Genomic DNA, 20,038 nt, shown 5'->3' with positions numbered 1-20,038 from the left:
GTTCTCCTGCTGACAAGCTGATGAGACCAGAACAGGATTTTTTCAGAAATATGGCAAGAGAAGGAAACTTAAGAAGAATCTGTGTTAGAAACTGGATAGACTTTTGGGTCTCCTGAAAAGCCAGAGTGGACCAAGAGAAAGAAGAACTGGGTTCTGTCCCAACTCTGACCTTAACCTTATCACCCAACCTCTCTGGGCTTCAGTTTCCTTACTTACGGAATGGGTAGAATAATCCATGCCCGGGGTGTTCACAGGGCAGAGCACCCAGAAGTAGTGATGCTCCTTCGTGGAGGATCGTGCAATATGGACGTAGTAACCTTAAATAGCTAAATCTACACCAGATTAAATCAGATACTGCCCTATACCAGCCTCTAGGTAAACAAGCAGTAGTTGGTGCCAAAGATTTTTCTAAAGTGACTTTTCACTTAAATTCCTCTCCACTGTTTGAATATTTTTTAAATAACTTTTTAGAAAATGCTATCTACCAACTTATCTTTTCTACAGATTGGAGTGGAATCTTTTATTCAACACAAACTTTGCTGGAGATCAAATATAACACACTGATTAAAGCAAAGCTATTCTGACTGAGGCAGGGGTGGGGATCGAGAGCTCAGCCCACTCCACCTCTTCTTCGACCCCTGGGGCAGCTCAGCAAGATTCTAGGGTTCCAAATGTGAACCTTATTGTCTTGGATGCTGCTTTTAGCTCTGCTAGTCTCTGTCTGCTCCTCCCTAATGAGTCTCCCTCTCTCACCAGCATTCACAACTACACCCCAAAGGTGGGTGAGCTAGACACACGGAAAGCTATTCGCCAGGCTTTCGATGTGTGGCAGAAGGTGACCCCACTGACCTTTGAAGAGGTGCCATACCATGAGATCAAAAGCGACCGGAAGGAGGCAGACATCATGATCTTCTTTGCTTCTGGTTTCCATGGCGACAGCTCCCCATTTGATGGGGAAGGGGGATTCCTGGCCCATGCCTACTTCCCCGGCCCAGGGATTGGAGGAGACACTCACTTTGACTCCGACGAGCCATGGACGCTAGGAAATGCCAACCATGATGGTAAGGGCACAAGGGGACAGGGGTAGTCTTGGTTGCTCAGTTCTTGGGAAAGAAGCCCTGAGGAAGAGCTTAGAGGACACCGTAGATGAGTTTCCTGCTTTCTAGAGCTTCTTGTCCAAGAAGCAAGAACCTAAGAGGGTGGGACTGTGGTCTCAGATAATATTTAACACTTGATCCACCAGGGCCACGGCCATGGAGATGGGTCAGATCACTTAGGAGATGGTCTAATTGGGCTGAGGCAGGAGGGAGGGGTTAGGCCATGAATAAGAGGGTAAAGAATGGATCAGAGGCTGAAGCAAAAGGTAAAAAGGCACTAAAGCTGAAAGTGGGGTCTGAAAGTGGTGGGCTCTGGCCTGAGTGATCAGGGTGTCAAAGGCCTTCTTACAAATGATGTGACCAACACTCTTCTTTATGTCAACTGCACAGGTAACAGGCCCATAATTACTCCTGCATCCTTGGATAATTTGCATGCACCACCATGACTCAGTGAATATTTATGGAGCCAGGGTCAATTCCGTGCAGCAATTTTAACAATATCATCCAGGTTGCCAAAGAGTTCTTCGTTAACGGTCACTCACAAGGCCCTTGCTTAGTACATAACAGGCAAATGGACATTATTATGCCCATTTTTAAGACGAAGAGTTCAGGGCTCAAATGGTATCGCTGGAAGGTGGCTGGGGCTGAAACCTCAGTTCAACTACCTGGCTATGTGACAAGGGACAAATAATTCACCCTCAGTCTCCCCATCTGCAAAGTGAGGGGCTAGATTCAGTGCTCACTAAGGTCCCTTCCAGCTCTAATGTAACATGACACAGAGTCCTGTGAAGCCCAGGGGAGCCAAACATTTATATTAAAAAGAAAAAAAAAAAGGCACAGTCTCTGCCCTCTTGCAGTCCAGCGTCAAGTGGGGGAGACAGATGTGTGCATTCAAGTAACCCTGTCACAGGCAGACTCCACTGCAGGCTGGAGCAGAGGTACCAAGAAAATGCAGCAGGGGTCTGGAGGAAAAAGGGACAGAAGACTTTGGCTTTTAGATTATAATAGATGACAATTAGTGGGTATGCTAATGCTCTAAGGCCCATGCCAAGTGCTTTCCATGACATTATTACATTATGCAAAATATATAATAACAAAACTAAATAATTAAATTTAATTATATATTAAGTAATATGTCAAATTAAGTAATAAATATAGAATAATAATATTAAGTTATTATTATAGGTAGATATTAGTATTATTCTCATTTTACAGCTAGGTAAACTGAGGTATAGAGAAACATTCAGTAACCTACCTAAGGTCCCATAGTTGGTGAATGGTGAAATCAGGCCTTGAACCTGGGCACTGTGACCCTGGAGCCACCATGCTAAGCTTCCACGGTTCTCAAACTGCAGGGCACATCAGAATCACCTGGAAACCATTTTTAAGAATGCAGATTCCAGGCTCCTAACCTCTTGCTATTCTGATTCTCTGGGTCTGGAATAGGGCCTGGGAATCTGCAATTGGTCTAATAAATTCCCCAGGAGCTTCTGATACCAGTGATCATCCCCTTGAGAAACACTATCTAAACTCCCGGTTTCCCCAACTGGCCTGATCATAAGAGCCAGCTGGAGTTCTCGTTTTTTTTTGTTTTTGAGACAGAGTCTCACTGTGTTGCCCCGGCTAGAGTGCCGTGGTGTCAGCCTAGCTCACAGCAACCTCACACTCCTGGGCTCAAGCGATCCTCCTGCCTCAGCCTCCCGAGTAGCTGGGATTACAGGCATGCGCCACCATGCCCGGCTAATTCTTTCTATATATTTTTAGTTGTCCAATTAATTTCTTTCTATTTTTAGTAGAGACGGGTCTCGCTCTTGCTCAGGCTGGTTTCGAACTCCTGAGCTCAAACAATCGCCCGCCCCGGCCTCCCAGAGAGCTAGGATTACAGGCGTGAGCCACCGCGTCCGGCCTGGAGTTCTCGTTATAAACGCAGTTCCCAGGGACTCCTCCTGGACATCCCAACTCTGAAGCTCAAGCGAGTTTGGGAAACACGGGGCATCCTTCTTTCCTGCTCTCAGTGATGCTTCAGGCTGTATGTGTACGCTCCAAGGCCCGTTCCTCAGAGGCCACGTCTGGTGTCTGTAGACGGGGGTGGCCTCCTCCAGGACACTTTGTATCACTGCCTGGATCGGGGATTGGCAACTCGGGGTTATCTGGCAAAGGTTGGTTCAGGAGATGATTTGGCCAAGGCCCAGCCTGGGCAAAATTATCAACCTGTTAAATTTCTCTTTGTCCCCTTTGCTATCAAGCTCCACTTCCTTTGCCCTGGTGTCTGTCCCCTATGTCCTGGATGTGTTTCCTGGCCTTCTGAGTACCTATTCTTTATCTCAGTCTTATTTTTGGATTGGCTGTCTGTGCTAACTGATAAGGTGTGAGCAGAAGAGAACTAACCTTTTTGAGGCCCTGTTATGTGCCAGGCACTGTTAGCTGATAAGGTGTTAGTTATATCCCTGATAAAGACAAATGAATTTTCAAAACAAATGAATTTCCAAACGAGGCACTGGGAAGCACTCCCACCCCTCCACCCTCCCGTTCTGCCCAGCACTGGGGTTGTGCACTTCACACACCCACTTGCTGCTGGAGAACTTGTTGGGCCCAGCCCCCAAATCCCAAGAACCGGTGGTGTGTGTGGGAAAGACCTGGGACCTGTGGCTGGGCACCATCCCAGCACCCCTCGCTTCTGTCCCACCCCATCTTTGGTGAACAACTGCCAATTCTGATAGCCGTCTTCTCTGGAGAAGAATCAGGACTTTGCTCTGCTCTGGAAAAGCAAGCATGATCTGTCCAGACCTAGCTCATAACTGCAGCAATAGACCCTGGCTGGTGAACTGGAATGCAGCAGATCTCCCAAAGACAGGTTGTGGAATGAGAGGAAAGGAACCAAGATTTATTGAGCACCTATATATTATCTCGTTTAATCTCCACGTAGACTCAGCAAGGGAGGGAGTGGAGTTTCTTGGGAACTTTTTGATGATTTTCTTTCTTTTTATCTAATCTTTCATTACGAAAAACTTCAAACTCACAAAAGTAGGTCCCTCCCACCTGCTTCAGCAGCTATCAACATTGTGCCATTCCTATTTCATCTACCCACCCCCACTTTTATTTTTTGGCTGATGTATTTCAAAGAAAATCCTAGACATGATATCATTTCACCTGTAAACACATTGGTATACACCTAACAGATAGACTTTTGTGGTTATGTTATAACCACAAAATCATTATCAAACCCAACAAAATTAACAATTTCCTAAAATCTAATACCCAGTTTGTGTTCCCTTTCCCGAATTACCTCAAAAACGCCTTTTACAGTTGTTTGCTTGAATCAGGATCCAAACAAGTTCGCACATCACACGTGGCTGACGTATCTCTTAAAGCGCTTTTAATTGAAAACACCCCCCAACACGTTTCCCTCCGTGTAGCTGTTGAACAAACTGCTCGTGTGTCCCGAGGACAGTCATTTGGCCTGACTAGAGTCAGGTTCACATTTTTGGCAAGGATACTTCCTAGGTGGTGCTGGTACTTCCTGGTCATCGCATCGGGAAGCGCGTATGATGCGGTTTGCCCACCTTTAGTGACGTTAAGGTCGAGCATTTGGTTCAGGTTGTGTCAGCCCAACCCAACCATTATATAATTCACCTGGGGACTTAAAAAAAAAGTTACTTAGCCACGTGCCAATCCAAACCTCCTCAATCAGAACCTCCTCCCCCAGAGAACCACTGATCACCAAGGTGGTTCTGTGTCCCCCCAACCCACCCAACTAGAGTCTGTGTGGAGGGGCGAGCTCAGCCACCAGATCTTTAAGCCGGTTTCTGGGGCTAGTTTCAGGTGTCCTCTGTCCTCATTTCTTTCAAATGAGTCAAGCAGTGAAGTCAGCAGATAGTAACTAAGCTCTGCTGGGAGGGAGCCCAGCCCTGCGCTGCTCCTGCGTAGGGGAGGTGATGAGACAGGAAGAGTCGCCATGACCATACCCTTCTTCACAGAGCAGAGCCCTTCCACACTTGCCTCACTAACCGCCCCCCCACCCCCAGGAGGCAGGCCAGCAGTTATCATCCCCATTTCACAGAGGAGGAAAGTGAATTTCTTGAGCTGGCTCACATCTGTAATCCCAGCTACTTGGGAGACCAAGGTAGGAGGATTGCTTGAGGCCAGGAGTTCAAGACCAGCCTGGACAACATAGTGAGCTCCCCCCTCCATCTCAAAAAAGAAATTAAAATGAATAAAAAGTAAAAAGAAATTTAGTTGGAAAGTGGCAGAGATAAGTGGGACCCAGGACCCTGCATTTTTAACAGTTCGTTCTGCTGCAGGTGATCCAAGGACCACCCTTGGAAAAATACTGAGCTCCTGGCATTGTTCCATGCTGGTGTTGTCACTTCACCCTGTCAAGCACAAAGCTTGCCCTCAAGGAGCCCACAGTCCTGGGGCGGATGAGAGTGCGCACTGCAGCGATAATATAGGGCAGAAGGCAGTCAGTGCCAGTGAGTGTAGAGGAGGGAGCACGCCCTGCTGGCTGGGAAACCAAGGAAGGCTTCCTGGAAGAGAGGCGCTTAGCTGAACTTGGAAGGAGTAAGGTTATTCCAGGTGCAGGGGACAGCACTGGCAGAAGAACAGAGGCAAAGGAAATGCTATAACTCTTGGGGATCTGGGGGTGTGGATGAGATGGGAATCGCCATATATGGAGGTCCCAAGAGAAGGGAATGGAGCAGAGACAAAGTCCACTTGAGTAGCTGAGGAGACCACTGGGGACTTGCTTGGAGGCCCAGGGACTGACAGGAACACTCCCTATCAAGGGTGCTGGTCCTCACAGCTCGACATGACCTTGCTAATAAAGAGCAATACTTCTGTGCCAGGCGGTGGATGAGCGCGTTCCATGCCTTGCCTCATTAATTTTTAAATGTCACACTGCGAGGACACGGCAGAGCTAGGATTCAAAACCAGGCAGTGTGGCTCCCAGAGACTGCACTCCTGACCACTCCACTTCCCTGCCTATCACGCTCTTGGGGAGTGAAGCCCCTAACAGCCTCCTGCCCGAGAAGCATTGGGGTCTTCTCCACAGCGGGCCCCTCCTCCTTGCCCCTCAGCCCTCCCGTCACAGGCTCAGGGAGGCGCCTGCCCCTCTGCTTCCAGCTCCCCCAGAGGCCTCTCGGGTTTCTGTGCAGCAGGAGGCTGGCTCCCAGCTCTGCCCTTCCTTTTGGTCCCTGGACCCAACCCATGAGACTCTTTCCTTGAAGGGGTTACTCTCCTCTGCAGACCCAGGCGCAGAGGCTAGAAGAGTAGTAGACACAGGCCGTAGACAAAGGTTTAGAGTCTCCCCAGGTACTCAGAGCCCTGCTCCCCAGTCCCCAGCTGAGATCCCCATGGATGGCCCCTAAGGAAGAGCGTGGTCGGGAGACAGAGGCCCTGAACAGCTTGTCCCAGCTCATGGGACAGGCCAGGAGCAGAGCCAGGACTGGACCCCAGGAAGCGGAGCTGCCTTCCGCTGGCACTAGCAGCCGCCTTTCTCTGGGATGGAGCTCAGAGATGAGCTCACCCTTCCCTGCTGCCAGAAGACCAGGACCTGAGGAAGGAGCTGGGGGCGGCCTGGCCTTCTCGCGCCAGCTTGCCCTTCGCCAGCAGAAGGCCAGCCCCAGGCTTTTGGCCAACCTTGCACTGATCTTGCCCATCCCCCTTCCTGTCTGTTGCTGAAAGGAGACTTCGCTGAAAACACTGGTGGTGTCAGTAGAACTGCAGGCACACACTTCCTGTGGCGTGGGTCTACCCCATGGGGGGTCTACTTTCCCAAGACCTTAGCCAGGAAGGCCAAACAATGCCAACCCCCATCTGACCCTCCTGGGGCCCTCGGCTGGGCTGGGACAGGGCTACTTTGCCAGTGATGCTGGGGCCAGAGTGGGCGATAGGACTCCTGACCACCTCCTAGGCTCCTGGCACCTTCCCTGGACTCAGGTGGCAGGAATGGGCCGAGACACGCCTTAGGGCCAGGAGATAAGAGGCAGGGCTCAAGGGGCAACGGACGTCAGAGGTCAAGACAAGCAGAGGTCTGTACCTGGGCAGACAGGAGCCAGGACTGTCAGTACAACGGCCTGCCCAACTCCCTGCCTCGGCGTTTCTTTGCCAAAGCTGGGGTGACTTACTCCCCCCAAAGTCAGGCCTTGCACCATCACAGGCCTAATATGGGAGCTCTTGGGAGTTGGCTTGAAGAGGATCTGGTTGCTGGAACCCCACTGGCCTTGTGCTTCCTTTCTGGTCATTGGGCTTCCCCGTAACCAAGCTTCCTACACAGGATGACAACAGCAGCTACCACTCGGTGCCACGCCCCGCACGTTAAGCGTATCTTATTCAATCCGCACACAACCCAGTGGGCTAGGTGTGATTCCCCATTTTATAAGTGAGGACGCTGAGGCTCAGGTAGACCCACTGGCCAAATTCCCCAAGCTGCAGGGGGAGAGCTGGCAGCGCTGGCACCACGCTCAGGGGCCCAGGCTTGTAACCACCAGCCGTGCAGCTGCCGCAGTTCCACCTGGATTGTGTTTTCACCTGCCCTTGAACCACTGCCTCGACCTTGGCCAATAGCTCAGTTCTTCTGGAGCTGAGGTCCCACTGCCTGAGAGCTGCCCCAGCCCAGGCCCTGCCTGCACTGGGGCTCCCGCTGCCGCCTGCGTCTGCTCTCCCAGGACTCTCTTCCCGCTACTTGCACCTGGACCCCGGGACCAGGATGGGCCTCTAGACTGACCCCACTGCTCCCCCTGCCTCGGGGCCTGTTCCCTCTAATCCTCCCCCAGCCGCAGCTACAGTGATTTCATCCTATCACCACCACCCCCCGCTAAAGCCCCCAATGGCCGAGAAGCATCCAAATACCTCTGCATGGCATCATAGCCCCGCTCGCCAGCCTGGCTAACCTCATCCCGCTCTGCCCTCCCCTCCTGCTCTGTTCTAGAGCCAAGTGGAAGGAAACTGCCTGTCCCTGGAGCATGTTTATAGCAGTCCCTCTGCCAGGAATGCCGCCCCCACCCCGTGCTCTCCTCCCCCTGAATCCATTCTCCCCACTTCTTATCTTTCAAGACTCACCTTTATGACGCTTTCCCTGAACTGCTTCCTCCAAGTTTAAACTACCCCCCCCCGCCCAGAATCCCCACTCGACCCTTATAGACATCTCTGAAGCACCCAGAACACTGTGCCCCACTCTGTGGAGAGGTCTGGAGAGCAGGGTTGGGTCTGATTTCTCCGTGCGTCCCCAGAGTCCAGCACAGGGCCTGGCACAAGGCATGTGCTCGGTGTCTGCTGACTGACTGACCTCTAAGTGGGTGCCCTGGGCACCTCCCCATGCCACTCTCTGCAGGGAACGACCTCTTCCTGGTGGCTGTGCACGAGCTGGGCCACGCCCTGGGACTGGAGCACTCCAACGACCCCAGCGCCATCATGGCACCCTTCTACCAGTACATGGAGACACACAACTTCAAGCTGCCCCAGGACGATCTCCAGGGCATCCAGAAGATCTATGGTGTGTGTGGGGCGGGGGGGGCTGCTCCTTCTGCCTGTTGGGGGCAGGGGCGGGGTGGGGATCGCTGCCATCCTCAGCATTGCTGCAGTGTCTCTGACTGCGCGCCGACATTTATTGACTTCTGTCATCTTTGCAGAGAGGACAGGCTTCCCCGGCACACTCGCGAGGGTCTGAGCTGTAATGGGGAAGGAGAAAAGCGAGGACAGGGCCCCCCGTGCCCTCTTCTTTACCTGCCCCTTCCACACACCTCCCTCTCACCTCCTGCACATCCCTCCATCCTTCGCCAGATGGTGACTGAGCACTTCAGGGTCCCACTTCTAGCCAGGGAGGTCCACGATGCGATGAGTATTGTAACCAGGGCTTTGTTCTTAAAAAAGAAAAAAATGAGACGTTCCTGCTGTCTGGATAAGGTGTGAAGGGCCTGCTACCATGCCTCTCTCCCAGTCCAGTTCACCCTGGTATGTGAAGTTCTTGTTCTGCTCAAGTCAGGTGAGATGAGACAACCAGTTCGTTTGCTCTAAGGCTTGTCAACACAGCACAGGCCGCCCCCACAGCCTGGCTGCGGCACAGGAGGAGGCCTCCCTGTGGAGGAGATGCCCAGCCAGAGCCCTGACCTGCACGGGGGAGGCAGCAGAGGACCGGGTGGGGGCAGCAGGTGCCGGAAGGTATTTCAAAGGTAGAAGGGACAGGATCTGCTGACAGATCAGAGGTGGGGGTGAGGGCAAGGAGGAAGGGTAAAGGATAACCCCAAGGTTTCTGGCTTTTATAATTGTGGGGCAACAGGATTTACCTGCAGCTCCAAAATCTGGGCTGGGATATTGATTTGGGATCTTCGGTGTCTCTTACAGTAACCACTAGTCACATGTGGCTATTGAAATTTAAGTTTATAGTAATTAAAATTAAACTAAATTAAAATTCCAGTTCCTCAGTCACACCAAGAGCTAGTCATTCATTTCAAGTGATCAGTAGCCACATGCAGCTGGGGCTAGAGGCTACCGTACTGAACAGTACAAACAGGGAACATTTCCATCGTCACAGAACGTCCTACTGTACAGCTCTGATACAGAAAGCCTTGAAAGCCATGAGGCTGGATGAGGCCACCCAGAGTACCGATTCTCAACCTGGCTGCCCTTTGGAACCACCTTGGAATGCCACCCCCAGAGATCTGGTTTTAGTTGGTCCGGGTGCCTCCCGAACATACAGAGTTTAAAAGCTCCCTGTGTGACCCTAATGTGCAGCCCCGGTTGAGAAACACTGACCTAGGGATGAAAATGTAGAGAGAGAAGAGGACCCAGAGGCACTCCGACCTTTAGCATAGGGCAGATGAGGACAGGCAGCCAGCAAAGGAGGCTGAGGAGGAAGAGCCATGAGGAAGAAGGAAAACCAAGAGAGTACAGGGCCCCGGAAAAGAGAGGAGGTGTCTCAAGGCAACTGTTTCTATGATCTTGCTGCTCAAAGTGTGGGCCTCAGACCAGCCACATCGGCATCACCCTAGAACTAGAAGAAATGCAGACTCTCAGGCCCCACCCCAAGCCCTCTAAGTCATAAACCGGCACCTTATCCAGAACCCCAGGTGATTTATATGCTCGTCCAAGTTTGAGTCGAGTAATGGTTGGATTTGGCAACATGGCGGTCACTGGTGATCTCGACGGAGCAGCTGGAGTGGGTGACAGGGCAGAAGCTGCATTAGGGTGGGATACAGAATGAAGAGGGGTGACAAAGCAGGGCCAGCGTATGTGAAGAGGGGCAGAGAAAGAGGGCATGAGACACTGACCCTAAGGAAGGACGCATTCACTCTGTAACAGGAGAGAAAAAAGAGAAGATACTGGGTTTGGGGTGGAAAGAGAGTTCCCTTCTAATGACTGTTTTCATCTATTTTCTCGAGGATTGGGGAGCTAAACTGGGGAGCGGGGACAGGAGGTGGAATGTGGCAGACCTGTCTCGGAACTGCCTGGGGGATGGTGCGGCCGTGGCAGTGGGAGGCAGGGAACGGCGCGGCCCCTCTCTAAGATGCGGCCCCTCTCTCCAGGACCCCCAGCGGAGCCTCTGGAGCCCACAAGGCCACTCCCCACACTCCCCGTCCGCAGGATCCACTCGCCGTCGGAGAGGAAGCATGAGCGCCAGCCCAGGCCCCCTCGGCCACCGCTCGGGGACCGGCCATCCACACCAGGCACCAAACCCAACATCTGTGACGGCAACTTCAACACTGTGGCCCTCTTCCGGGGCGAGATGTTTGTGTTTAAGGTGGGGCCAGTTGACTCTCCCCTGCCCCAGACCCCTCACGGACTAGGCTGCTGTGGGGCCCGCATGGGAGCTGGCCCAGTGGCCAGGACATGGGGTCTCTTCCTGGTGCTGCCCAGTGAATCAACTTGTTTCCGGGAGGGGGAAAGACGGGTGATGCCGCACCTTCCTGGGGTTAACGCTGGGGAAATGCTGGAGATCGGCTTCTGGTCTGTGGCCTTGAGCAAGCCGCCTCCCTTCTTTGGACCTCAGTTTCGCCATCTGAAGCCTGGGGGAGTCATTCCTCTAACAAAGGAGGTGTGAAGACCAAATGAGTGCCCAGCTATGAAGAGAGCAGGCTTGGAGCAGGGGCTGGGTCGGTGGTGGCCGAGTCTGACTCCAGATCCCACCAGGGCCTGAGAAGCTGCTGCTGGCCAGGCTACCTCTCATCTCTGTCCTGTGCCTGTCATTTCAGCCACAAGCTAACCAGGCGGCAGCCTGCCCGGTGTGCTGCAGGTTGTGTTCCCAGAGGGCAGACTCCAAGTTGGTGTGTGGAACATGGGATTTTGATTGGGGGGTGCCTTTGGGATCAACGTCTGTGGGAAGGAGGAGAAGGAAGCAGGACCCGGCAGGGGGAGAAGTTATGCGGCAACGTAGGCCTGTTGCAGACGTGGCCACCCCTGCAGGGAGCTCTGCAGCTACAGTGACCTGTCAGAGTCATGTCGCGTTGGGCCCCAGATGGCTGGAACGTTATACCCCCTGCCTCAGTCACTGGAAGAGGAAGGGCATGAACTTGAGGGAGGCTCCCTGAAGCTGAGACCATCCCCAGAGGATGAAAACTCCCTGCCGGCCACACCCCCACCACCGGGGCAGTAAGCCCTTCCCTGAGGGGCATCTGGGTGGTGTGTGTCCATTGCTCTGGGTGAGGAGGGCTGCCTCACGCCCCTCGTGGAGTTTTCCCCAGCAAGCTTCGGGCCCTGAGCAAGAAGCAGACATGGGTCAGCCCCAGTCCAGCCCCTCACGGAGTGGCTCTAAGTCAGTCCCTTGGCCTTTCTTAAGACTCTGTATATCTCAGATCGACTCAGCAGAGTCGTAAAAGGAGAAGTAAGGTTAAAAAACTGGATGCGAAAGTGCTATGTAAAACACCTTTTAAAAATACCAGCTTTTGTACCATGTTTTATGAATCACGTTCCTTCTTCTGCACTCACTTTTCTTTGATCCTCCCAACTGAACCATTCACAGACAAGTTTAGGTTTTCTCCCCATTTACACGTAAGAAAACTGAGGTTCTGGGAGGCCACAGGCCTTGCCTAGATTGCCTCCCGGCCAAGGGCTGCGGTGGGGACAGGGCACCATTTAGAAGAGGAGGGGTTTTTATTGGACTCTTGGCCTACGTAGCTGCCGTTTATCCAACATGGACTGTGTGCCCCATACTGTTCTGGGCACTTTGCCCAGAATCTCTCTTTGGGTCCTCCATTGCTGCCTGCACTTGCAGGTGAGACCCTGGGTCACGTAGCTGTCAGCAGAGGAACCTGAATTCACCCAGGTCTTGAGGGAATTTCCACAGCACGCTTCCCAAGGTCCTCGCCCTGCTGGCTGGAGCCAGCCCAGTGGAGGGCGCTCTGCCCAGTCTCGCTGACCACCCTGTGCTTCCCACCCTGCTGAGAACTGGCCCAGCTGACGTCAGTGACTCTTGGCTGCCCTCATGTGGTCACTCCAGGCCTGGGAGGCACCCTCTGCAGCTCCCTCACACCCCTCTCCCACACCAGGCCTGTCTGCTTTGTCTCATGACTGCCAGGCAGCAAGAGCCACCGGGAGGCTCAAATGAAGAGGGTCACAGGAGCGCCCTGTCTTCCTCACAGGGTTAGAAAGTTAGAAGCAGTAGATGGACAGACCCATGGAGAGTTGCAAGGCTGGGCCCAGGGAATGTGTGGGGTTATTGGGGTCTGAGCCCCAGGGCTGAGATCACTGGGTCCAGAGGTGGGGCCTGACATGCCTCTCTCCCCGCTTTCCTCCCAGGATCGCTGGTTCTGGCGCCTGCGCAATAACCGGGTGCAGGAGGGCTACCCCATGCAGATCGAGCAGTTCTGGAAGGGCCTGCCTGCCCGCATAGACGCAGCCTACGAAAGGGCTGATGGAAGATTCGTCTTCTTCAAAGGTAATGCAGCCTGTGCTGTGGGACCTGGAACAGTTCCCTGCCCTTCTTGGGACTGCGTTTTTCCCATCTAAACTGGAAGAGGCAGGGTGGGAGGCAGATGCCCTCCAACCATCCTTCTAGCCCTAAGAGACACTGACCTCTAACAGGACAGATCCCCACAGGCAGGCAATGCACAGTCTGGGAAAATCAAGTCAGGAAGTGATTATTGAGGGTCTGTATGTGCCAAGGTTGGTGGGGTGACAAGCTTCGTCCACATGAAGCAGAGGGTGGGATGGGCAATTTAAGACCACTCAGTGCTCCATGGAGGGCCATCCTGTCAGTTCTGTAAGAGCCCAGAGGGAGGTCACATGGCTGCAGAGGTCAGGGGAGGGAGGGGAGAGGGGGCTAAGGTGCCCATCCTATGCCCAGCAACGTGCTGGGTTGTTTCACGACAATTATCCTGACTTGGGCCAGGCCCAAGATGCCTGAGATTCGAATAGTTAGTAAAAAGCAAGGAGGGCACTCCAGGGGGACAGACAGCCTGGGTGAAGGAGCCGTGGGGGACATGCGGGGTGGTCCAAAGGGTTAGCAGACCCACCTGACGGCCAATGAGAGCTGTGAGAAGTGGCCTGGAAAGGTCGCGTGGGGACGCATCCCAAAGAGGCTTGGTTGCCAGACCAGAATGTGGTCTAGATCCATTAGGCCAAGGCTGGAAATTCACTGAGTATTTCTGCATGGCAGAGAGCCACAGGGCTCCACACAGCAGGGCAGAGGAGGGCGGCCATTTCTGAGGCGGTCCTGGAGTAGGGGAGAGCACCGTCCATGCTGGAGGGACAGGCGAGCTGCAAGGAGGCTCGGAAGGCCTCTTCCTGAGAGAAGGAAGGAAGGAGAGGGTCGAAGATGAGGGTCCCTACTGGGGACCTGGGAGGCAGAAGGCAATGAGGAGGGAGCCCTGCTGTGGTGCAGATCAGAAGCTCTGGGAGGTCATGGGGGGTCAGTGTCTGGGACAGGAGAGCCCCAGAGCTGGTGTCACCGGTGGAGGTCGGGGGAGTAGGAGTGTGCACGAAGTCACAGGAGTGGCCGAGATCACCAGAAAGGAGAGGCCGATGTTGCATGGAAAGTTGGCAGGGTGCAGAGCCCAGGTGGCATGGGGCAAGGCATCCAGGATCCTTGACTGGCTTCTGGCTTCCTGCTCCCAAGCTCTGCCTGGCCAAGGGCCAAGGGGATCAAGCCAGCCTAGGGCTCTCCTTCCCCCACACTCTGATGCTGGGCAAGCAGCACTGGCCACACCTCTGTCCCTGAGTCATGGCGGAAGGGTGACCCTGGGCTCCTCTTGGCCACAGGTGACAAGTACTGGGTGTTTAAGGAGGTGACGGTGGAGCCTGGGTACCCACACAGCCTGGGCGAGCTGGGCAGCTGTCTGCCCCGGGAAGGCATCGACACGGCTCTGCGCTGGGAGCCTGTGGGCAAGACCTACTTTTTCAAAGGCGAGCGGTACTGGCGCTACAGCGAAGAGCGGCGGGCCACGGACCCTGGATACCCCAAGCCCATCACCGTGTGGAAGGGCATCCCGCAAGCCCCCCAGGGGGCCTTCATCAGCAAGGAAGGCTGTACGTAAGGGCCAGGCCAGCGGGGTTGGGGGAGCTCATTCTTTATGGTTCTCATCAGTGCCACGGACATACACTCAGGGCATCCAGGTTTGAGAACCCAGCTGGTGGCAGACACCTGCCTCATGTCTAGCCATGTCCATACGGTAGATCAAGTCAAAGTTTTTCATCTGCAAGAATGATTCACAATTGAGAGATGTTTTCATAGACTGACTTCATTCCTTAAGAAGGCATTTCTCAAACCGTGGTCCTCAGCTGTGCTCCAGGGGCGCCTCGAGTTATCAGATCTGAAAGCAGTGATGGACATGGGTAGTTTAAAGGCAGCTTTTCACACAGCCTGAAGGCAGGAAGATGGAGAGAGAGGTTTTCTTAATTTATGAGACGTGTCCCATGCTCCTCCTGGAGGCCAGGTGGCCACCAACCCCCATGGATGCCCATCTCATAGCCCGCCTCCCCACCAGACTAGGAGCTTCTCAGGAAGAGGAGCCAGGCCACCCAGGTGCAAAGTGGGCATCCGTGAGTGTTTGCTACTCGATCTGGTCAGAAGCACAGACTCTGGAGCCAGGTTAGCTGGGTTCCCATACCACCTCCACCTCAACTAGTTACTACGAGTTTGGGCAAGTCACTAATATGTCTTCTCAGTTTGCTCATCTATAAAATGGGGATAACAATGGACCATACCTACCTTTATATAATGGCTTTGGGAGGACTAAATAAGCTAAATTATGTAGAGCACTTACAATACTGCCTGGCACACGATCCATGCTATATACGTTTTAGCTGCTATCATCATCATCTTCATGTGTTTCAGTTTATGTAGAACGACAGGATTATTCATTCACTGCATAACAATTACTGAGGGCCAGCTTCTGTGGTGGGACTTGGGGAGGTGGCAGTGAACAAGAATTGCATAGCTCCCAGTCTAGTGGCAGAAAACAAATATGGTGGCAACAAATGCTATAAGGGAAATAAATGCCGCAAGAGAGCGACTAGCTGGAGGGGCCTTGTTAGAGACAGCTGGGGAGGGGCTCTCCGAGGAGCTGTGTCACTGGCAAGAAAGCCAGTGGCTGTAGGGGCAGAGCTGCTATTTGCTGGCTCTCCTGTGTACCGGATGATTTACGCACGTGGTCTCCCTTTTGGGGGAGCCTCAGAGACAAGTGACATCAAGGACGTTGACCAATGAAAGTCCCAGCCAGGGTGGGGAGCTGGCCAATGAGGAGCATTTGAATGAACTGCTTTGTCCCCTGTGGACTCTTGTTGCTGGAGCCTTGGGGTGGCTGCTCAAGGAGTGATTGGCAGGGCTGCCTGGCCCCTCTTCCTGAGAAACTCCTAGTCTGGTGGGGAGATGGGCTGTGAGTGCCTGATGGCAGCCGTGGGGGCTGGTGGCCACCAGGCCTCCAGGAGAAGCATGGGAAATGTCTCATAAATTAAAAAAAACTTCTTTCTCCCTCCCCCACAATGGTCCCAAAGACCCTGCATCTGTGTTGTGAAGTGATGTATGTTAAGCCAAAAAAATTCATAATTATAGAGAGGCAGTGTCTGCTGTCAACAAGAGGAGAAATCTTGCTCCCTGCCTCCCTTGGCTCAAGCAGGAGCCAGACTGAGGCCCTAGAGCTAGGGAGACAGTGCTGTCCAAGCATTAAGCTGGGGGCTTGACAGGACCTGCGTAAGGGGCCTGTGGGCACAGTGTGACAGAGCTGTGACCCCAGGCTGAGAAGGGTCCTGTCTGGGTGGCATATATTGAACATGTCCCAATTCTACCTAAAGCCTCTCAGTGGTTTCCCAGGACGTTTGAGAAAACAGGTGGCCCCTCCAAGTCCCAGGTGCCCCTCCCTGCAGCTACAGCTGTTTACTGGCCCAATTGTTTACTGGCCCAATTCAGTCAAGCACGGCCCGACCCCCTCGCTGCCCCAGCACCCTATCCCCTCCCTCGCCCGACCCCCTCACTGCCCCAGCACCCTATCCCCTCCCTCTCACGCTGCTAGAGCACGTGTCTGGGAGTGTCTGGGAGTGGTGATGCTGGGCCGTATTTCTGCAGATTATACCTACTTCTACAAAGGCCGGGACTACTGGAAGTTTGACAACCAGAAACTGAGCGTGGAGCCAGGCTACCCGCGCAACATCCTGCGTGACTGGATGGGCTGCAACCAGAAGGAGGTGGAGCGGCGCAAGGAGCGGCGGCTTCCCCAGGATGATGTGGACATCATGGTGACCATCAACGATGTGCCAGGCTCTGTGAACGCTGTGGCCGTGGTCATCCCCTGCATCCTGTCCCTCTGCATCCTGGTGCTGGTCTACACCATCTTCCAGTTCAAGAACAAGGCAGGCCCTCAGCCTGTCACCTACTATAAGCGGCCAGTCCAGGAGTGGGTGTGAGTAGCCCAGAGCCCTCTGTCCACTTGGTCTGGCCAGCCAGGCCCTTACTCAATAGGGTCTGAGGGGCAGCTCTGGCCACTGCCCACCGGGGCCAGTAGGCCCCTAGGCCGGGTCATACAGCTGAAGTGGTGGGTGCATTGGCCTAGGCTGAGCGTGGGGCAGGGAGCAATGGGGGCTGTGCCCCAGGGTGAGTGTCTGGCACCAAGCTGCCAGCCTTCTGTCCTGGGTAAACTACTCTCTACTCAAGGGAGTAAGCCAGGCCCCACCAGGAGGCAGGGACCATGCCAGGAGAGCCCCTGTGATCACTGCATCCTGTGGTGTCTTCCTGGCTGGGACCCAGCACCCTCTGTGGGAAGCCAGCACTAGCTCTCATCCCCCAACTGGGAGACGCTACCAGTCCCGGTCCCCTTTTGCCAACACCTGCTGGTCAGATGTCACCCCACCCCCACCCCACTGTCCTCCAAGGCTACAGGACCCCTGCTGCTGACACAGTGGGCAACAAGCCTGGGTTTCCCCTGCTGGCATACAGCAGACCCCTCAGGAAACCTGTTCCATTTGTCAGGGTCTCCTCCGAGACCCAGGAATTAGGGTCACATGCTGCAGGCAGGGCTGTGGCCCACCTGGGTCTGACAAGGACCCAGCTGTCACATCGTGAATATTTAAATGTCCTGTCACTACTGTTTAAAGTCCCATTTTGCAAAGGCTGCTTGAGGCGTTAGGTGAACTAGAGGTGACTGTCTTGGTGATGAGGCCAGTGTGGCGGCCGTCCCCCAGGCGATAAGGACCAAGGTGCTGCTAAGGCCACTCTAGCGCCCAGGTACCCCAGGAGCCAGTCCCTGCTCATGAGGCTACAGAGCTGGGGCAGAAGCTGACCCCATTTCTGGAGGCCGATCCAAGTTTGTGACTGTCCTCCACTCCCTCCCATTATCCCTGTCCCTCTCCCTACTTGCTCTGTCCCCAGCCCTGCCCTAGCCTGGCACTTGTGATCTGGGGCTCAGCCTGACTAGTTGAGGCAGAGATGGCTACAGGGCCAACACTGGCAGGGCCTGGGAGTAAGGGCCCAGGGCAGCCTTCTGGAGTGCTCTGAGACCACCGTGAGGCCAACTCAGTCTCTCAGCCCAGAAGCAGTGTAAGCCCTGGCTGACCCAGCTCAAGGGACCATCTTTCTGCACTGCTCTTGCTTAAAGGGCACCCCTAACTGGTAGCAGCCCCAAGCCTAGGGGCCTCCCTTTTTGACTTTGTCTGGCCCACCCTTCGCTGTCTCCGGCAGGGTTCCCAGGGCTCAGCTTGCCTTGCCCCAGTCCAGCAGAGGTAGTCCTGCTTGTCACTGAGGAGCCCTAGGCAAGACCAATGGGTTCAGCAATGCCCACTGGCTCTCTGCCAAAGCCAAAAAGAAGTGTCAGGCAGTCTTCAGGGTGCTGGCAGGGTCCCAGATGCCACCCAGCCCTCTGAGCCTGCATGGGCCATGCCCCCACTCTGTAGCTCCTGGGCTTTGGGTTGGCTCACCCTGTAGCACAGACAGGGACTCCTGCTGCCCTGGGAGCTGTCTCAAGCAAAATTTCTTGTCCCAGAGGCACCTATGTGGGTCCACTGTGTCCCCTGTCATCATCCTTGTTTGTTCATTTTGGCCAAGGGCAGGCTCCCTGGGGCAGGCAGGGAACAACTGCGGAGATATTAGTGATTCATAGGTTTGTACAGTGTTTTATACTTTGCAAAGCACTTTATTAGCTCACACCTGTCCACTCACATGAAACTCGTGTAGGCCCTGGGAGGCCGAGGGTAACTCTCATCATGCCCTCAGATGAAGCACAGAGAGGTTCTGTTACTTGCCCAGGCCATCCAGTGGGCTGGCTGGGTCTCATGTCCCCATCTGTGGACCCTGTAGGGTCTGAGATGAGAATGAGAAGTGTCTCCTCTATCCATCTCTTCCTGGCCTCCCTTGCTGGTCCCTCTCCACTCCTCAGGTTGGTGCTCTCACTTCTTGAAAGCTCTAGGCACCCCCCACCTCCCGCCAGGCTCCCCGCTGGCTCCTGGTACTACCTAGGCCAGCTGAGAAAGAGCAGGGGATGGGGCAGGCAGACCAGGCTGCAGACGTGAGGGATGTGGGGCCAGGCCCAGAGAGGGCTCAGCCTAGAGGCTTCCAATCTCAGATCCTCCTGCCTGTTGTCATCTGTTTGTCCACCACCCCAGGACAGGGCAGATAGACAGAGGGGCAAAGCACTGGGGGCCCCAGAGCCCAGCTTCCCCTCAGCCTGGGGAACATCACAGCATTTCAGTGTCAGTCACATTTTAAACTGATCAGCCTTTGTATAATGTTTTTTAAATCATTTCTAAATAAAACAGAAATACAGAGTGTGTCACTTTCCTGGGACCTGGGAACAAAGATCAGATTCTAAGAGTGAGCTTAAGAAGCTTCTGGGAGAACAGGGTGCTTTGAGGTGTCTGGGAGCTGCCCCACGAATCTCATCTGCCAGACCAGCAATCAGATATCCCTCCTCTCCAAAAGGCTGGCCCTGGAGGCCCAGTGTTACTGGGGTCCCAGGAATACAGCCTGATGATGCCTCATTTGGATCCAGGATAGGGGAGCAACACCTCTCAGGAGGAGTATGGGGAGGGTCATTGTGGCAAGAGCATCTCTGAAGTCAAGGCACATGGTGCCATGACCTGGGACACAGGCACGAGCTTGGTTTTCAGCAATAAGGGGCAGACAAGGTCAGGAGCCCTGGCCTGGTCCTGGAAGACAGTGATAGGGACGGATGCCCCAGGACCCAGACAGCTGACGAGGATGAGGGGGTGCATGAAGGTCTGAGCTGGGTTTAGGTGCAGGCTGGGGGAGAGGCTGTGCAGGCCTCTCCGCGGGGGCTTCCAGTCCCCGGCGACCTCTTCGAATCCTCTGTGGTCTCCAGAGCGCTGAGGGTGGGAGAGGGGCGGTAAGATAGACACAGGGGCGTGGGCCAAGGCGGGCAAGGACGACAGGAGGCAGAAGGCGGGAGACATCCTCCGGAGTCAGTACCAGGAAGTGCAGGCGATGAGGAAGCGCACGTCATCCAGCGGGCCCCACGGACTGGGCTCGGGCTGGGGCTGGGGCTGAGGCCCGGGTCGTTCCGGGC

At 54.4% G+C, this 20,038-nt stretch overlaps 1 protein-coding gene across 1 annotated transcript in view; it reads left to right on the top strand.

Annotated features, from left to right (window-relative positions):
• Positions 1-19,283, top strand: part of MMP24 (matrix metallopeptidase 24 (membrane-inserted)) — a 34,363-nt gene extending 15,080 nt beyond the window's left edge. Inside the window, exons 4-9 of the mRNA XM_012665709.1 lie at positions 757-1,061; positions 8,428-8,589; positions 10,619-10,833; positions 12,828-12,966; positions 14,289-14,555; positions 16,591-19,283. Coding sequence (XP_012521163.1) covers positions 757-1,061; positions 8,428-8,589; positions 10,619-10,833; positions 12,828-12,966; positions 14,289-14,555; positions 16,591-16,928 — 1,426 coding nt within the window. The 3' untranslated portion in view covers positions 16,929-19,283. The remainder of the gene's footprint in view (positions 1-756; positions 1,062-8,427; positions 8,590-10,618; positions 10,834-12,827; positions 12,967-14,288; positions 14,556-16,590) is intronic.
• The last annotated feature ends 755 nt before the right edge of the window (positions 19,284-20,038 follow it).

This window comes from Propithecus coquereli, unplaced genomic scaffold (assembly GCF_000956105.1).
Source record: "Propithecus coquereli isolate 6110/MARCELLA unplaced genomic scaffold, Pcoq_1.0 Scaffold122, whole genome shotgun sequence".
Lineage (NCBI taxonomy): Eukaryota > Metazoa > Chordata > Mammalia > Primates > Indriidae > Propithecus > Propithecus coquereli.
This window is presented reverse-complemented; position numbering and strand designations above follow the sequence as displayed.